Here is a 16,297-nt window from a genome sequence, read left to right as displayed (position 1 = left end):
ATTTGAACAAGTGGTCTCAGACAGCTGCCTTACTCCATTTGTCCCCCACTGTTATAATTACCACCAAAATGTTCTTGCCACTGCAAGAACTGACAACACTCAATTTATAACAAACCTGATGCATAGCTTCTGCAGGGAGGCCTTCATCCAATCATTCAGTAACATTCTGGTACATTGTAGAGTCAGCTCTGGTTTGAAACCACTCAGCTTCTCAATACTGCTGAATTACTTGTGTAGTTTGTCCCAGTTCTGACGACAGCTGAAAACCGATCTGCCTTGTTTCATCCCAATTACCTTCGGATTCTGTGAGCAACCCAAGGTCAAAGCCCATTTCATGGCTCTCTTCTTTATTTGGTTCTCATTTTCCTGTGGTCAGAAACCTGAAATCACAACTGAACTACAGCTATTTTATCAAATGTTATGTTATTAAGCTATAGATAAAGAAAAGACACTGCAAATCTCTGATGACAAAGTGTGAAGCTGGATGAACGCAGCAGGCCAAGCAGCATCTCAGGAGCATAAAAGCTGATGTTTCAGGCCTAGACCCTTCATCAGAGAGGGGGATGGGGAGAGGGTTCTGGAATAAATACGGAGAGAGGGGGAGGCGGACCGAAGATAGAGAGAAAAGAAGATAGGTGGAGAGGAGAGTATGGGTGGGGAGGTAGGGAGTGGATAGGTCAGCCCAGGGAAGACGGACAGATCAAGGAGGCGGGATGAGGTTAGTAGGTAGGAAATGGAGGTGCGGCTTGAGGTGGGAGGAAGGAATGGGTGAGAGGAAGAACAGGTTAGGGAGGCGGAGACACGCTGGGCTGGTTTTGGGATGCAGTGGGGGAAGGGGAGATTTTGAAATGTGAAACCCACATTGATACCACTGGGCTGCAGGGTTCCCAAGTGGAATATGAGTTGCTGTTCCTGCACTCTTTGGGTGGCATCATTGTGGCACTGCAGGAGGCCCATGATGGACATGTCGTCTGAGGAATGGGAGGGGGAGTTGAAATGATTCGCCACTGGGAGGTGCAGTTGTTTATTGCGAACCAAGCGGAGGTGTTCTGCAAAGCAGTCCCCAAGCCTCTGCTTGGTTTCCCCAATGTAGAGGAAGCTACACCAGGTACAATGGATACAGTATACCACATTGGCAGATGTGCAGGTGCACCTCTGCTTAATATGGAAAGTCATCTTGAGGCCTGGGATGGGGGTGAGGGACGAGGTGTGGGGCAAGTGTAGCACTTCCTGCAATTGCAGGGGAAGGTGCTCGGTGTGGTGGGGTTGGAGGGGAGTGTGGAGCGAACAAGGGAGTCACGGAGAGAGTGGTCTCTCCGGAAAGCAGACAAGGGTGGGGATGGAAAAATGTCTTGGGTGGTGGGGTCAGATTGTAGATGGTGAAAGTGTCGGAGGATGATGCGTTGTATCTGGAGGTTCATGGGGTGGTATGTGAGAACGAGGGGGATCCTCTTGGGGCGGTTGTGGTGGGGGCAGGGTGTGAGGGATGTGTTGCGGGAAGTGCGGGAGATGCTTGGGAACCCTGCAGCCCAATGTTATCATTGTGGACTTCACTAGCTTCAAAATCTCCCCTTCTCCCACTGCATCCCAAAACCAGCCCAGCTCGACCCTCCCCCCACTGCATCACAAAACCAGCCCAGCCTGTCCCCGCCTCCCTAGCCTGTTCTTCCTCTCACCTATCCCTTCCTCACACCTCAAGCCACACCTCCATCTCCTACCTACTAACCTCATCCCGCCTCCTTGACCTGTCTGTCTTCCCTGGACTGACCTATCCCCTCCCTACCTCCCCACCCATACTCTCCTCTCCACCTATCTTCTTTTCTCTCCATCTTTGGTCCGCCTCCCCCTCTCTCCGTATTTATTCCAGAATCCTCTCCCCAGCCCCCTCTCTGATGAAGGGTCTAGGCCTGAAGCGTCAGCTTTTGTGCTCCTGAGATGCTGCTTGGCCTGCTGTGTTCATCCAGCTCCACACTTTGTTATCTTGGATTCTCCAGCATCTGCAGTTCCCATTAACAGTGCAAATCTGTGTTTTCTTTTAAAAAAGCAAGAGGCTTGCACCTAGGTTGTTTTGCTAATCAGTAAAGGGAAGGCTGTTACTAAATCATGGATGGCAAAGACAGTAATTTCTTAATTTTCATTGTCATTGCATTCAAGCGAAAGGAAACCACATCAAAGTATAAACCTTTTTAAGCGTAGGATCCTGCCCACAATATTATCTATAAAATTTCTGCTCAACCCCTTAAGGCTTTACACTGCCTTCAATTCTTTAATTATTCTTCTCCTTCATTACTGTCTATTTTTATGGCATTGTTGTGACCCGATTCCCTCAAACTTTCACATTATTTTCAACAATGAGCTATATTTGCAGTGATTTGGGTTCAGGGAAGGAAGCTGAAAATGTTGTAATCCTATCATGGCAGAAACCACCTATTTCTGTCTTGTCATGACTAGAACAAATTTGTAGCTGTCATCTCAAGCTAACTGTAACAAATTGCTCACGATTAACTTGTACTTCCTTTCTCACATCAAATCCATGACCAAGATTGTTTCCTTTACTGCCTGAATCATTAACCACAACTCCCTGTATGGGTAGCTTATCACCCGTAAAGGTTTCCAATCCAGTCAGAAAATCACACTGTGTGGAAGATAATTACTGAGTGATTTTCTATGAGGTGGCCAATTAATAACTAGTGATGTACATGGCCACTTAATAGTTAGAGGAGAGAGTGGGCTCACTATCCAATTAAGGATAGTTGGCAGGGTCCCTAACGTAGAGGACATATCAGTCATCTTCCAATTTGAAAAGCGCATAGAATTTTAGGGCATATAAGGATGTTCCTGATGGTGGATGTGTCCAGAACGAGGGGCTACAGTGTGAGGATTTGGCGTAGATGATTTAGGACGGAGATGATGAGACATTTCTTCACCCAAAGAGTGGTGAGCGTGTGGAATTCATTACCGCGGGAAGTAGTTGATGCCAAAACATTGAATGTATTCAAGAGGTGACTATATACAGCACTTAGGGCGAATGGAATCAGAAGTTATGGGGAGAAAGCAGGATTAGGGTATTTCAAAATGAAAGCAACGTTTCTTCATTGTAATAGGATCTCCAGCAAAGGTGGCGACAGTGAGGGAGGGCAGCTGGAGCAGTCAAATGGACTGTCACTGGAAACAGAAATGTCAATGGTGATGGGAACAGAGGGCAGGCAGATAAAGGAATTCCTCAGCACAACTTAGCCCACATGGTCCTTCCATGTACACACCGTATATAGTTCTTATTGATCCTTAACTTCTCTCACTTATTTTATTGACCCGATGCCAGCAGAATTAAGGATCTCTCCTCAATGATCTTTGAGTGATGACTTTGTACAAATCCCATGTTATAATTTTTGGCATAGTCAATGAGGTGAGGGGTGTAAATTTGAGAGCAAGATCCTTCATTAGCTTCGCAAGATCTCTGGCATTTCCAAGAGCTGTGCCACTCTCTATCAGCCACTCTGTGTTATCCAGAGGGTAAAGGACAGTGTGAACAATTCAGCTGGCATGACCATCTTGCCTTGCCTACTGAGCGTAAACTAAAGTGGCTCAAGTATTAAGCCACTTAATACTTAAGAGGAGCAGTATACTAGATCCTTCAACATGATCTTGACAGGTTGAGTGAGCAGGCAAATCAATGGTAGATGCAGTATAATTTGGATAAATGTGAGATTATCCACTTTGGAATCAAAAACATGAAGGCAAGTTACTATCTGAATAGCAGTAAATTGGGAGAGGGGGGAGTGTGCAGCGGGACCTGGGTGTCCTTGTGCACCAGTCGCTGAAGGTAAGTATGCAGGTGCAGCTGGCGGTAAAGAAGACAAAAGGTCTGTTGACCCTCATTGAGAAAGGTTTTGAGTACAGGAACAGGGATGTGTTGTTGCAGTTGTACAGGGCCTTGGTGAGACCATACCTGGAATATTGTGTGCAGTTTTAGTTCCCTTTTCTGAGGAAGGGTGCCCTTGCTCTTGAGGGAATGCAGCGAAGGTTTACCAGGCAGATTCCGGTCATGATGGGACTGACGTGTGAGGAGAGATTGACTGACTAGGTCAGGATTGTTTTCACTAGAATTCAGACGAATGAGAGGGGGTCTCTTAGAGACTTATAAAATTCTAACAGGATTGGACGGGGTAGATGCAGGGAGGAATCTCCTGATGGTGGGTGTGGCCAGAACCAGGGGTCACAGTGTGAGGATTCGGCGTAGATGATTTAGAGTGGAGATGATGAAACAATTCTTCACCCAAAGAGTAGTTGATGCCAAAACATTGTAGGTAATCAAGAGCTGACTAGATATAGTACTTGGGGCGAATGGGATCAGAGGTAATGGGAAGAAAGCAGGATTAGGTTACTGAGTAGAATGATCAGCCATGATTGTGATGAATGGCAAAGCAGGCTCCAAGGGCCAAATGGCCTCCTTCTGCTCCTATCTTCTATGTTTCTATGCCCGCACTCATTCACGGGCTATCCTTCATGTATTGCACTTTAGATGAGACCCAGTCCTTCCTGGGGACAATCTTCTCAAGCTCAGCACACCCTCTGAGAATGGCCATTTCAGTGGATAGCTGGGCATCACACAAGGCACTTGAGCTGATGTCCAAGAGGAGAGAAAGTCATGCTGAGAGCAAGTACATGAACTAATAATTAGGCTGACAGTACTGAACTTTCAATTGGCATAATGTTATTCCTCCAAAATTGGAATATGAAGGGTCGGAATAAAATACAGGGCATGTGGGACCCAGCGCCCCACAGAGTCAGCAAGCATCTGGCCACACGTTATGTTGTTGAACCAATCGAAGGGGGCAGCCATAGAAAATACCTCATATCGGGAAGTTTTCCTCGACATCTCTGTTACCTCTATATCACTTCATCAACGTTCCTTCCCCTATCCATTTGTCTATCTAAGGCGCTCGGATGTATGTTTCTGTGTGGTAAAGTGCTTAAGATATGCAAATAGTCGTTAAACTTTTTGCTGATTGCTTTAAGGAAATGTTGTTATTTATAGAATGGAATCATAACCATTATTAATTTTAGTTGTCAATCCACATAAAAGTGACGGAATACTTGTTTCTTCGGTGTCACCAAAATCATGGTTTGGATCACTGTCAGAGAACAAATACCTGTATTTAAACTTTGGTAATTGTAGTTGACTCGACATGAGTAAAACCCAACAATGACCTTTTTTGCCTTCTCCATTTTTCTTCTGCCTGTAGGTTATTTTCCAGTCTCAGTATTATCACAGAACTGACACATCCAGCCAATATGAGATTCATGCAGTTCAGGGCTAAAGACTGCTATTCACTGGCTTTGTCTAAACTTGAGAAGGTGAGAATTTTGTTTTATATATTTTTACATTTCTGAAGTCTACATTTTCATTTTACAATGATAATATGTAATAGCGTAGCAGTGTTTCAAACAAAATGTGGCTGCATCATTAAGACTGGCAATTGTTGGTCTTTCTATTTCTTTGAATGTGTAATCCCATAAGTGCCTGCTTCCAAAAAGTAACACTAGAAATTTATCTCCATATTCCCTTAGAACAATACGAAAGAAATGAAGCATTTCTGTCAGTGCCTTCTGTAAATCCTGGAAATTATGTTGCTGTGATTTTTGCAATCCATCCTGTATCAGTTAACATCCTTGAAAGATAGAAACTAAGAAAGAAAGAAACTAAGAAAGAAACTAACAATCCGTTTAGGATCTTTCATGCCTCGGGACATACTAAAGTGCAGTGGTGCTCATTAATACTTATTGATTGCAATCTCATTGTCGCTCCTGTAATATACCCAGAAGTTGAAGGTCACAACTTTTTAATAGTGGTTAATTTGTATTTTTGAGTACATCAGTGTAGAGGGGGGTTCATCTAGCAATGACTATCATCACATATCTCCTTGGTATCCATCCCAGCATATAGGATGATGGGAAGTGACCTTATTGAAATATACAAAATCCTGTGGGAAGGTGATAGAGTGGACAATGGGATAATATATGTGGGATAAATTAGAAATAGGAGACACAATTTTTAAAAATCAGCATTCCATTTTGGAATGAAAATGGGATTTTACTTGCCCTGAGTGCCATTAATCCATGGAAATCTTTTCCACAGAAGACAATGGAGGCTGAGTCATTCAAATTATTCATTTTTCATAGGCAAGTCAGTCAAAGGTTATAGAAGGAAAGAGGAGTTGGCAGCACAATGGGCTCAGCCATGATCTTGTTGAGAAGTGAAACGGGCCCAAGGAGCCAAATGGTCTATTTGTGCTCTTAAGACCTGTGTACCTATCCCCAAATCAAATAAACACTATGGCCATAAGTTGGAGGATAAATTCAACATTTGAAAAGGGCACATCTCAATGCGTCAGTGCTTTAAATCCATCTTGAACTCACACTTCGTTAGAATGGGAGTCTGTTGGGAGCAGTTTGTGTTGAGAAGACTACCACACCATATGTTTCAGAAAATAGCCTGCTTCAGTGTAAGCTCCAAAAACATTTCTGCTCAAAATGTGCACTCTTAACGAATGCTGTCATCGTTCCCAGTTCCACTGTCGTGGTGATGAGATAACCCTTTTTTGTACAATTTAATTCATTTCAAGTTTGCCAAAGATTTTTACAAGATGATTGAGAAGTTGTGGTTCAGCATTTCATTTTGTTTTGCAATTTATGTTGTGGATCAGTTTACAGCGCATTTCCATGTACTGTACCTGTACCAGTTGGGACCAATGCCTTCTATTTTGCTGAGTGTCAGATCTGCCCAGTTTGCAAAAGACAAAAAAAAATTCTCCAATCACGATGAGATTTCATATGCAAAACATCCATAAAGGTGCACGCATCAATTAATTTATTAATTAAGCGAGTAAAGCAAAACATAGTTTTTTTCTTTATCTTAAATTTCATTTTCATGGATTGTGCACATTGCTGACCAAGACAGCATTTATTACCTGGTATGGTTCAGTTTCTGGTTCATGATAACTCCCAGGAGGTTGATATTGGGGAATTCCGTGATAATTCTCCATTGAATGCTAAAGAGCAATACAGGGTAATAAGTTTCTCTTTTTTCAAAATTCATTCACACTGGGGATGTGGGCATTGATGGCCAAGCCCAGCACTCATTGCCTATCCTTAGATGACCTTGAGAAGGTGGTGGTCAGCTGCCTTCTTGAAATGTTGCAGTCAGTTTGGTGTAAGTAGACCCATAATGGCATTAATGTGGAACTTCCAGGGTTTTGACCCAGTGACAGTGAAGGAACGGCAATATATTTCAAATCAGGATGATGAGTGGCTCGAAGGGGAACCTGCAGGTGGTGGTGTTCCCATGTATCCGCTGCTGTTGTCTTTCTAGATGAAAGGGGTAGTGGGTTTGGAAGATGCTATCGCAGGAGACTTGGTAAACTTCTTTAGTGCATCTTGTAGATCGTACACATTCCATCACACTCCTGATTTGCGCCTTGTAGATCAGGGACAGGCTTTGAGCATTCAGGTGGTGAGTTACTCACCACAGTATTTCTAGCTTCTAATCTGTTCTTTAGTTGCAGTATTTATATGGCTAGTCCAGTTCAGTTTCTGCTCGATGGAAACCCCAGGATTTTGATTGTTGGGAATTTAGTTATAGTAATACCATCAAATATCAAGAGATGATGGTTAGATTCTCTCTTGTTGTAGATGATCATTGCTTGGCAGTTGTTTGACTACTTGTCACTTGTCGACTGAACCCTGGACATTGTCCAGTTTCATTTGAACATGAACTGCTTTAGTATCTGTGGAGTCTGTGAATGGTGCTGAACATTGTGGAATCATCAGTTAAAATCCCCACTTCTGACCTTACGATGGAGGGAAGGCCATTGATGAAGCATCTGAAGATGATCAGGCCTGGGACACTATCTTGAGTATTCATTAATACTGCCAGTCTATTGTCAAGGCCCATAGACTTTGCAGCACCTTTGCAATCATGTCATGATATCAAACAGAGTGAAACAAATTGGTGAAAACTAGCATATCTCAAGCTGGAAACCTCTGGAGGCAGTTGATATGGATCACCCACTCAGCAGTTCTGGCTGAAGATAGTTGCCATAAGACCATAAGATATAGGAGCAGAATTAGACTATTCGCCCGTTCAGTCTGCTCTGCCTTTCGACTAAGATTATACATTTCACAACCCTATTCTCCTGCCTTCTCCCTGTATCCCTCGACCCCCTTTCTAATCAAGAACCTATCTATCTCTACCTTAAATACACTCAATAACTTGGCCTCCACAGCCCCTTGTGGCAGTGACTTCCACAGATTAACCACCCTCTAACGTAAGAAGTTCTGACTTCTCTCAGTTCGAAAGGGTAATCCCTCCTCTCTGTGGCTGTGCCCTCCGGTCCGAGCATCTCCTGCTAGTTCTCCATGTCCACTCTATCCAGGCTCCTCAACAAGTTTCGATCAAACTTCGTTCAGCACAGACACAATACAAATGCATCAGCCTTACCTTTTGGACTGATGTGCTGGGTGCCCTCTTCATTGAGAATGGGGGTATTTGTGGAGCCATTCCTGTCAATTGCTACCATGACCGTTCTCGATTGAATGTGCTACAAATGCAGAGCTGGATTGAGATCTGTTGTTGCATAATTAATGAAAAGCACAAACAGGCAAACCACACGAAGAATTTATCAATCCAACAAAATAATGTTTGATACAACTAGACGTTTTCTGAATGAAAACCTTCCGGCTCTTAACGCAGCACTACTCATACTTGGATCATCTGTATTGGCTCGGGTTGCCCTGGTTGTGCTCCTCGTTTCAGGATTTCTGTTGAGCGTCTTTTGAACTGCAAAAGAGCTCCATTTAAAGTTGTCTCTTTAAATGCTGGGCATATTCTCATGAGTTTAATAAAAATCACACTAAGCAGAAAGGTAATTTGTACGCTGCACACAGTGCATTTCTTGGACCCAACAATCAATCAATTGCTTTAAAGAGATAAAATTGCAGTTTCCCATGTTGTATTCATCAGGACAAAGGTGACTAATAACCCTGCAAGCAAAAGGATGTGTTGCATCCTTGTATCTTCTTAATTGCACAGCAGCTTTGGGAGCTTTGATGTCTCCATTCATCAGTTAACTTTTTTTAAAATTCATTCACAAAGAATGGGCATCAGCATCTAAACCAACCCATTCCTAATGAATCCAGAGACCATGAGATGAGCTGCCTTCTTGAAGCATGGCTGTCCTTGGGGTGTAAGGACACCAAGAGGGCTGTACTGAGGGATGTTTAGGATTTTGGACCAACTTCAGTGAAGCAACAGCAATATAGCTACAAGTCAGGATGGTTTGCGGCTTAAAGGAGTACGTGCATGAGGTAGTATTCGCATGTGTCTGCCGCTGTTGCTTTTGTAGCTGGTTGTGGTTGCTGCAGGGTTACAGGTGAACGAGACTTGATAGGTTGATGCAATGCTTCTTGTCGGTGGTGTGTTCAGCTGTCAACATGTGTCAATGGTAGTGGAAGTGAATGTTAAGGAAGGGGAAGGGATTCCATTCAAGTGGACTTCTTTGTCCTGGATGGTGTCAAGACTGTTGAATGTTGTTGCAGCTGTACCCATCCAGGCAATCGGGTGGCATTTCATCACACTCCCGATCTGTGTCTTGTGCTATGACCAGTCCCCAGGCGAGGTTCCCCAGTGCACTACAATTCCAGGCAGGATCTTCCAAATGAGGAGGGATGAATTTGTACCCCTTCGTTGTTCTTTTACTGTACATTTGCTGGCTCTCGACAGGTTTAGCAGTTTCTTTCTGTTCAAAGAGGCAAATGCAGCTTAATTCTGTTTGTTTAGTTTTTGCTTACTCTTGTTGCTGAATAAAAGCGATGGGTTCGAAGGTTTCCCTGTATGTGATGGTCCCACATTGTAACCCAGCACCTCATCCTTATTCAATGGACATTGAACAAAGAATCGAGCAGAGCCCTCAGAGAGTCGGAAGATGAGACATAGCTAAGGAGAGATAAGCTGTGTGGCCCAGTGCTTAGAGAGATAGGTAAAGAAATATGCAATTGTGTGTGCAAGGAAGTGTCAGCTATGTCATCTCAGTGCCAAGAGAAGCATTGATCTGGGGCTGAGGTAGCTATGGATTGCCAATGCTTGGCTGGGTGCATGCCTGGGAATCAAAGATGGTGCAATCCTGGGATATCCCAATAAGAGCGGCAACTTCCATTCCTGAAAGTGGGAAAAATCATGATGGCATTGGACAAGCAAGGGGTGTGGCACATTGGTAATGAGGTGACTTTAGAGTGGTAGTATGAGAAGACACACTAGGCCTCACTGAAAGAATTCCTGTGTGAAACTTGACAAGATTGACCAACTTCTGTTGCAATTAAACCCTCTGTATATCATTGATGAATGTCTTGTACTGCACAGGTATAAGACTTTGCCCAGGTTAACCACCAAACTGCAAGAGCTCCCAAAGTGCAGCTTGTTCTGAAAAAAAATCTAGATTGATTAGCTCATGCTCCTGCACAGAAAAATATTTCTTAGTGGATATGATTACTACTTAGGAAAACTTTAAAGTCATCAGCCAAAAATCTGGAGCACCTGACTCTACTGTAAAATTCACAACAGAACACAGACCTATGCCGTAAAGCATTAGGCAAGTTGTCTAAAGTTGATCAGCGAAGACACGCATCATAAAAGTTTCCAGATATCACTCCACACATTGTGTAGGAATATCCTCCCTTTCAGAAGGAAGACAAAACAGGGGAATATTGGTCAGCTGCTAAAAGCACCGATCTCCAGCCTGGTAAATGAACAATGTTCCTATGCCATTGTACAGATTTTGGAGATTTTAGATCTTTCTGTTTCATTTATGTGACTCACCCCACCAGCAATTAGTGACAGACTGTTTCTACTGGACTGGAAACATACTGAAGTGATGCATGATGTAGCATGATGAAAGGATAGTCATTAGGGTAAGGTTCCTCTCCCCATTTTACAGATTAGTTCAGTTGTGATTTCTGATTTGGATTCATGTTTGTCTGTCATTATCTAGATTTAAAGGTAGGACCATAATTCTACAGAAAGCAACTGTGTGGCAAGCAGATAAGGAAATGCTTGCAACTTTCTAAAATGATCTAAAACACAGAAGGCTAACCTTCAGAGCTTGGCGGTAAGATAAAGAATGGGGACTATGTTGGCTTCATTTTATTAACTCTGTTTGGCTTTGTGACATACAGATCTTTGGTGCACCATATTTTAGGTATACAAGCCACTTCCCACAGACCTCCTTATTTATAAAAACTGAACCAAATTATTTCATGTAGTTTTGAAACCTCCTTGGTTATTGATACTTGAATTTAATCAAAATGTAGACTGAGAATATGCTTGTAATATGGTTTACTTGTATTTGGTTGTTTAAATAGCATTAAAACATATAATGTATAAAGTTCACAGGTTTTCTGAGTGAAGTGAACCAATGTTGTCATGGAAACTGCCTTTATTGTACATCCAATGGACGAAACTACTAGACATTGACATGATAGAATTCTGCATTTAATTGTATCTCATCTGAAATTGTGGAGCTTTTCAAATGTTTGAGCTTTGTTTATATCCTTGTACTAGGGTGTTCTTTGAAGATTTTTACTGCTTATTTCCTCAAAGCATAAACAAGAGTATTATTTTATTATTCGTCTTTTGAGAACCCATTATGCTTGAATATCTTATACAAAGTACTTTAACTACCCATGCAGAGCTGAATAAAAAGACACCATAAACAACAATTTGCATTTATATTATGCCTGTAAAGTAGAAAAATGTGTCAGGAATCTTTCAAGGAATCATAACCAGATAGAAATAGTTGTCAAGGCAAATTAAAAGAGTGAGCAAAAACTTAATGCATTTTTACTGTGAGTCTGAAAGAAAGTGTAGAAAACAGCAGTGTGCCAGAATGGTTGTTGGTGTGGCTGCCAAAAGTGAGGCAAGTGGGGATGATGCATAAGATGCCTGAGTTTGATGACGAAAGAGTTTGATGTGGTGCCAAGGAGGTTTTTGGAAGGCTAGAGATACTTTGGGACATGGAGAGGAAGCCAGAGGCTGGTTTTACAGTGTCACCGTGACTAAAATGAGTGACAGTCTATAGAGAATGGCCCAAGGAACCTCCAAGCCATAAATCAATGCTTTAAGTAGATTTTTTTTTCAAATTATAAACACCATTGTTCACCAGAAAATAAATAAACACTTGCCACTTTCATGACCACAGGACATCCCAGTTTGCTTTATAGTCAATAAAGTACTTTTGACTTGTGACAAATGACCTAATTGTAGAATGATTGAATGGTTAGGGCATAAAGGAGGTTTTATGGCCTATCATGCCCATGCCCTGCAATGTTTAACTCTCAGGTTTTCCTATCCAATTCATTATTGAAAGCCACAATGGAATCTGTCTCTACCTCTCCCGCAGGTGGTACATTCCACATCCCGACTGCGTAAAAATGAAAGACGTATTTTCTTATGTCACTTTAGTGTCTTCTGTCAATAGCCTTGAATCCATGTCCCTGGGTTGTGGATCCCTCCACCCGTTGGGCCCATAGTTTCCCCTGACTTTATTCTGTCATCACTCCTCCTGTCCATAAGGACACCTGTCCCAGCTCATCCTATCCATCCACACAGCTTAAACCCCTTATCTCTGGGAACGTTCAAATATTGTCTACTGTGTCTCTGAGGCCCTCAACTATTTCTAAGATGTTACAGAAGAGCAAGTGACTTGTCTTCACTCGGCTCGGTGACATCAATTTCTTTCTCCAGTGATGTTGCACAAAGCTGAAATTTTGGATTCCACTGGAGGCAAGGAGGAGGTGGACAAGATCTAAAAATACTGAAACTGTGCCAAATACCCAATGCCCTGCTCAGTGCCAACATTTACACAGGACAGAGGAATGGCCTCACTATTTCCGTATAAGGACACTTAACATGGCCAAGATATTCATTAATAAGGAATGTTGAGAGTTTTACAGGGGTACAGACCACATGCTGTGTCTGAAGGAAACATATATTGGCTTATAACTGTATACCTTGTACAAACAAATGCATGGTCACTTTGGTTGACGTTTGTAAAAGTGAGACATCAGCTATCCCTATTTTGCAAATTACATTGCTGGAATGTCAATAGGTTTGTCTGTTCCCAGCCATGAGCACCAGGCAGTAATGATAGGCATCATGAACATAACCATACCCTTTCTATGGCGTATAAATCCACAAAAGTGAACCATCTCAATTTCTGTGCTATCTTTGTCCAGGAGCTTTCTTTGCAGCCCACTTACTTATGTAGATGATGGGACTCTCAATCCAAAGGTTGAATCCCACAAGTTAGATTTTTCTGGCACATATTTTCAAAATACATAGAATCATAGGATACCTTCAATTCAAACAGAGACCGTTCTGCCCATCAGGTCTTCACTGACCCTCCGAAGAGACCCTGACTAAGCCCCCCATCCTATCCCTGCAGCCCCATATTTATCACCTAACCTGTACATCCCTGGTTACTGTGGGACAATTTACCACACCAATCCACCTAATCTACACATCATTGATTTATTATTGTTATCCTATGGACGGAGATATGGTGAAAGATATTCATGCTAACCAGAGAAAGCACACCTTACATAAGTACATCAGGGTAATAGAACAGAATGCAAAATAGAGTGTTACAGCTGCAGAGGTGCAGAGAAAGAGCAATTCTAATATACAAGAGGCCTATTCATATGTCTGCTATAGCAGGGAAGAAGTTGTTGTTCAATCTGTTGGACAATAGGAGGAGACTAAAGCATCCTGAGGAAACACGCACACACGGAGAATACATACAAACTCTGTGCAGCCGCCTGAGGCTAGAATTGAACCTGGGTCCCTGGTGCTGTGAGGCCCGTGCTGCCCTCCTTGAACTTTTAGCAACAAACTGAGCTTTAAACAAAATATTACAATCAAGCCTGCTCTGAGTTTTTTGGAACTTGAAATCTCAATGACTGAAATTTCCTTTTTATCCATCTTCATCTCCCAAGAAGCAGCTTTGGTGGGGATAACAGTCGAAAGTCATCGGTGGGTTAGATTTAAAATATAAACCTAAGAATGACTAACTTGAGCCCTATTGTTAGTCTGTGTCAAGAGAACTTTGTAATTGTAATGCAAACAACTGGCACTTTGACAAAGAAAGAGACTGCAACTTTGGGCTGAACCTTAACATCTTTTCAGCTCAGTGAAAATCGCATCAAGTCTGTTGAGGGGATTCTCACTGCAAGGCTCAGCATATTTTCTCGGCAAATTTTACCAAACATGCCACATTAATTGTTCCTACCCTACGATATGAATCACCTCCAATTTCCACACGCCTTACCAGGCACCGTTCCTGAAACACATCTTTCACTGTAGTTCATGTCGATCAGACCCCGGCGTGTTTCCATCCCACATGTGCAAGTAGTGCTTCCCCTAATGTTGCAATATAACTAAGCACCACCTGAAAATAAAAATCTTTCACCTAGACTGTCTACTTTTTCTCCTTCAGTCCATCATATATCCATGTGGTTGCTGTCCCTTTAACCCCAGGGGGCTTTGATCTTGCAAGTGTATTGTGCAGTAATTAGTCAAATCCTCTATGGAGCCCGATTACACAACGGCAGTGCACAATCTTCAGCAACTTGCTCCATTACTTCATCGGATAATACAAACATGTTAATTAATTTTCTCATAATTTTGCAAACGCCAATTGTTTTCTTCCTAATTATGCTCTTCAAAATCTTATTCATCCCTCAGAAGCAATATTTTCGCAGAGCCACAGATTTCAGCTTCCATTTTGGATAACATGGGGCACAATGAAATTGAACGTTCAATCCCTTAAAGCAGGTCCGTGCACTTAAAGGGAAATGACTGCATTTGCTGAGGAATATTATTTCAAAAGATATTTATTTGATCGAACGTCAAAATAAATGGCAAGTATTTAATTGTCTTTGTCAAGGCTGGTGAGTGATGGGGAGAGGGTAAATTGCTGAGTAAAAATTATGTTCCTGGACTAAATGTAGGCAAGTGATGCGGATGTGTAGCACCCAGCCTCCTTTTTGGTGGGAAAATGGGCATGCTGCTGTGCAAAGCAATTGCAAGGATGGCTCTCCTGTTGAGCAGGCCAGACTTTGCCTGGGCTAGAATGGTAGGAGCAGGAGGAACCCGGTGTTCCACAGTATGTATACTTTTTAAAAATGTATTCATTTGTGGGATGTGGAAGTCGCCGGCTGGCCCAGCACTTATTGCTCATCCCTAGTTGCCCTTGAGAAGGTGGCGGTGAGCTGCCTTCCTGAACCGCTGCCATCCTCCTGCTGTGGGTTGATTCACAATGCCATTAGGGAGGGAATTCCAGGATTTTGACCCAGTGACAGTGAAGGAACGGCGATATATTTCCAAGTCAGGATGGTGAGCGACTTCAAAGGGAACTTGCAGCTGGTGGTGTTCCCATATGTCTGTTTCCCTTGTCCTTCTGGATGGAAGTGGTCGTGGGTTTGGAAAGTGCTGTCTGAGGATCTTTGGTGAATTTCTGCAGTGCATCTTGTAGATAGAACACACTGCTGCTACTGAGCATCGGTGGTGGAGGGAGTGGTAGATGATGTCAGGCTTCTTGAGTGTTGTTGGGGCTGCACCCATCCAGACAAGAGGGGAGTATTCCATCACACCCCTGATTTGTGCCTTGTAGATGGCGGACAGGCTTTGAGAAGTCAGGAAGTGAGTTACTTGCCGCAGTATTCCCAGCTTCTGGCCCGCTCTTATAACCACTCTGTTAATGTGGTGAGTGGTTAATGTGCGTGTCTGGTCAATGATAACTGCCAAGATGTTGATAGTGGGGGATTCAGTGATAGTAGTACCATTGAATGTCAAGGGGTGATGGTTAGATTGCATCTTATTGGTGATGGTCATAGCCTGGCTTTTGTGTGGCATGCATGTTACTTGCCACTTGTCAACCCAAGCCTGGATATTGTCTAGATCCCATTCTGGATGTGAGTTTGCTTGCTGAGCTGGAAGGTTAGTTTTCAGACGTTTCGTCACCATTCTAGGTAACATCATCAGTGAGCCTCCGACAAAGCACTGGTGTTATGTCCCGCTTTCTATTTATCTGGTTAGGTTTCCTTGGGTTGGTGATGTCATTTCCTGGGCTGGTGGTGTCATTTCCTGTTCTTTTTCTCAGGGGATGGTAGATTGGCTCCAAATCAATGTGTTTGTTGATGGAGTTCCGGTTGGAATGCCATCCTTCTAGGAATTCTCGTGTGTATC

The 16,297-nt window shown here is 42.8% G+C and overlaps 1 protein-coding gene across 1 annotated transcript in view; it reads left to right on the top strand.

Annotated features, from left to right (window-relative positions):
* The window catches only part of kcnt2 (potassium channel, subfamily T, member 2), a 702,110-nt gene that overhangs the window by 470,376 nt on the left and 215,437 nt on the right, over window positions 1-16,297 (top strand). The window contains exon 26 of the mRNA XM_048538622.2: window positions 5,247-5,358. Coding sequence (XP_048394579.1) covers window positions 5,247-5,358 — 112 coding nt within the window. The remainder of the gene's footprint in view (window positions 1-5,246; window positions 5,359-16,297) is intronic.

Source organism: Stegostoma tigrinum, chromosome 8 (genome assembly GCF_030684315.1).
Source record: "Stegostoma tigrinum isolate sSteTig4 chromosome 8, sSteTig4.hap1, whole genome shotgun sequence".
Lineage (NCBI taxonomy): Eukaryota > Metazoa > Chordata > Chondrichthyes > Orectolobiformes > Stegostomatidae > Stegostoma > Stegostoma tigrinum.
This window is presented reverse-complemented; position numbering and strand designations above follow the sequence as displayed.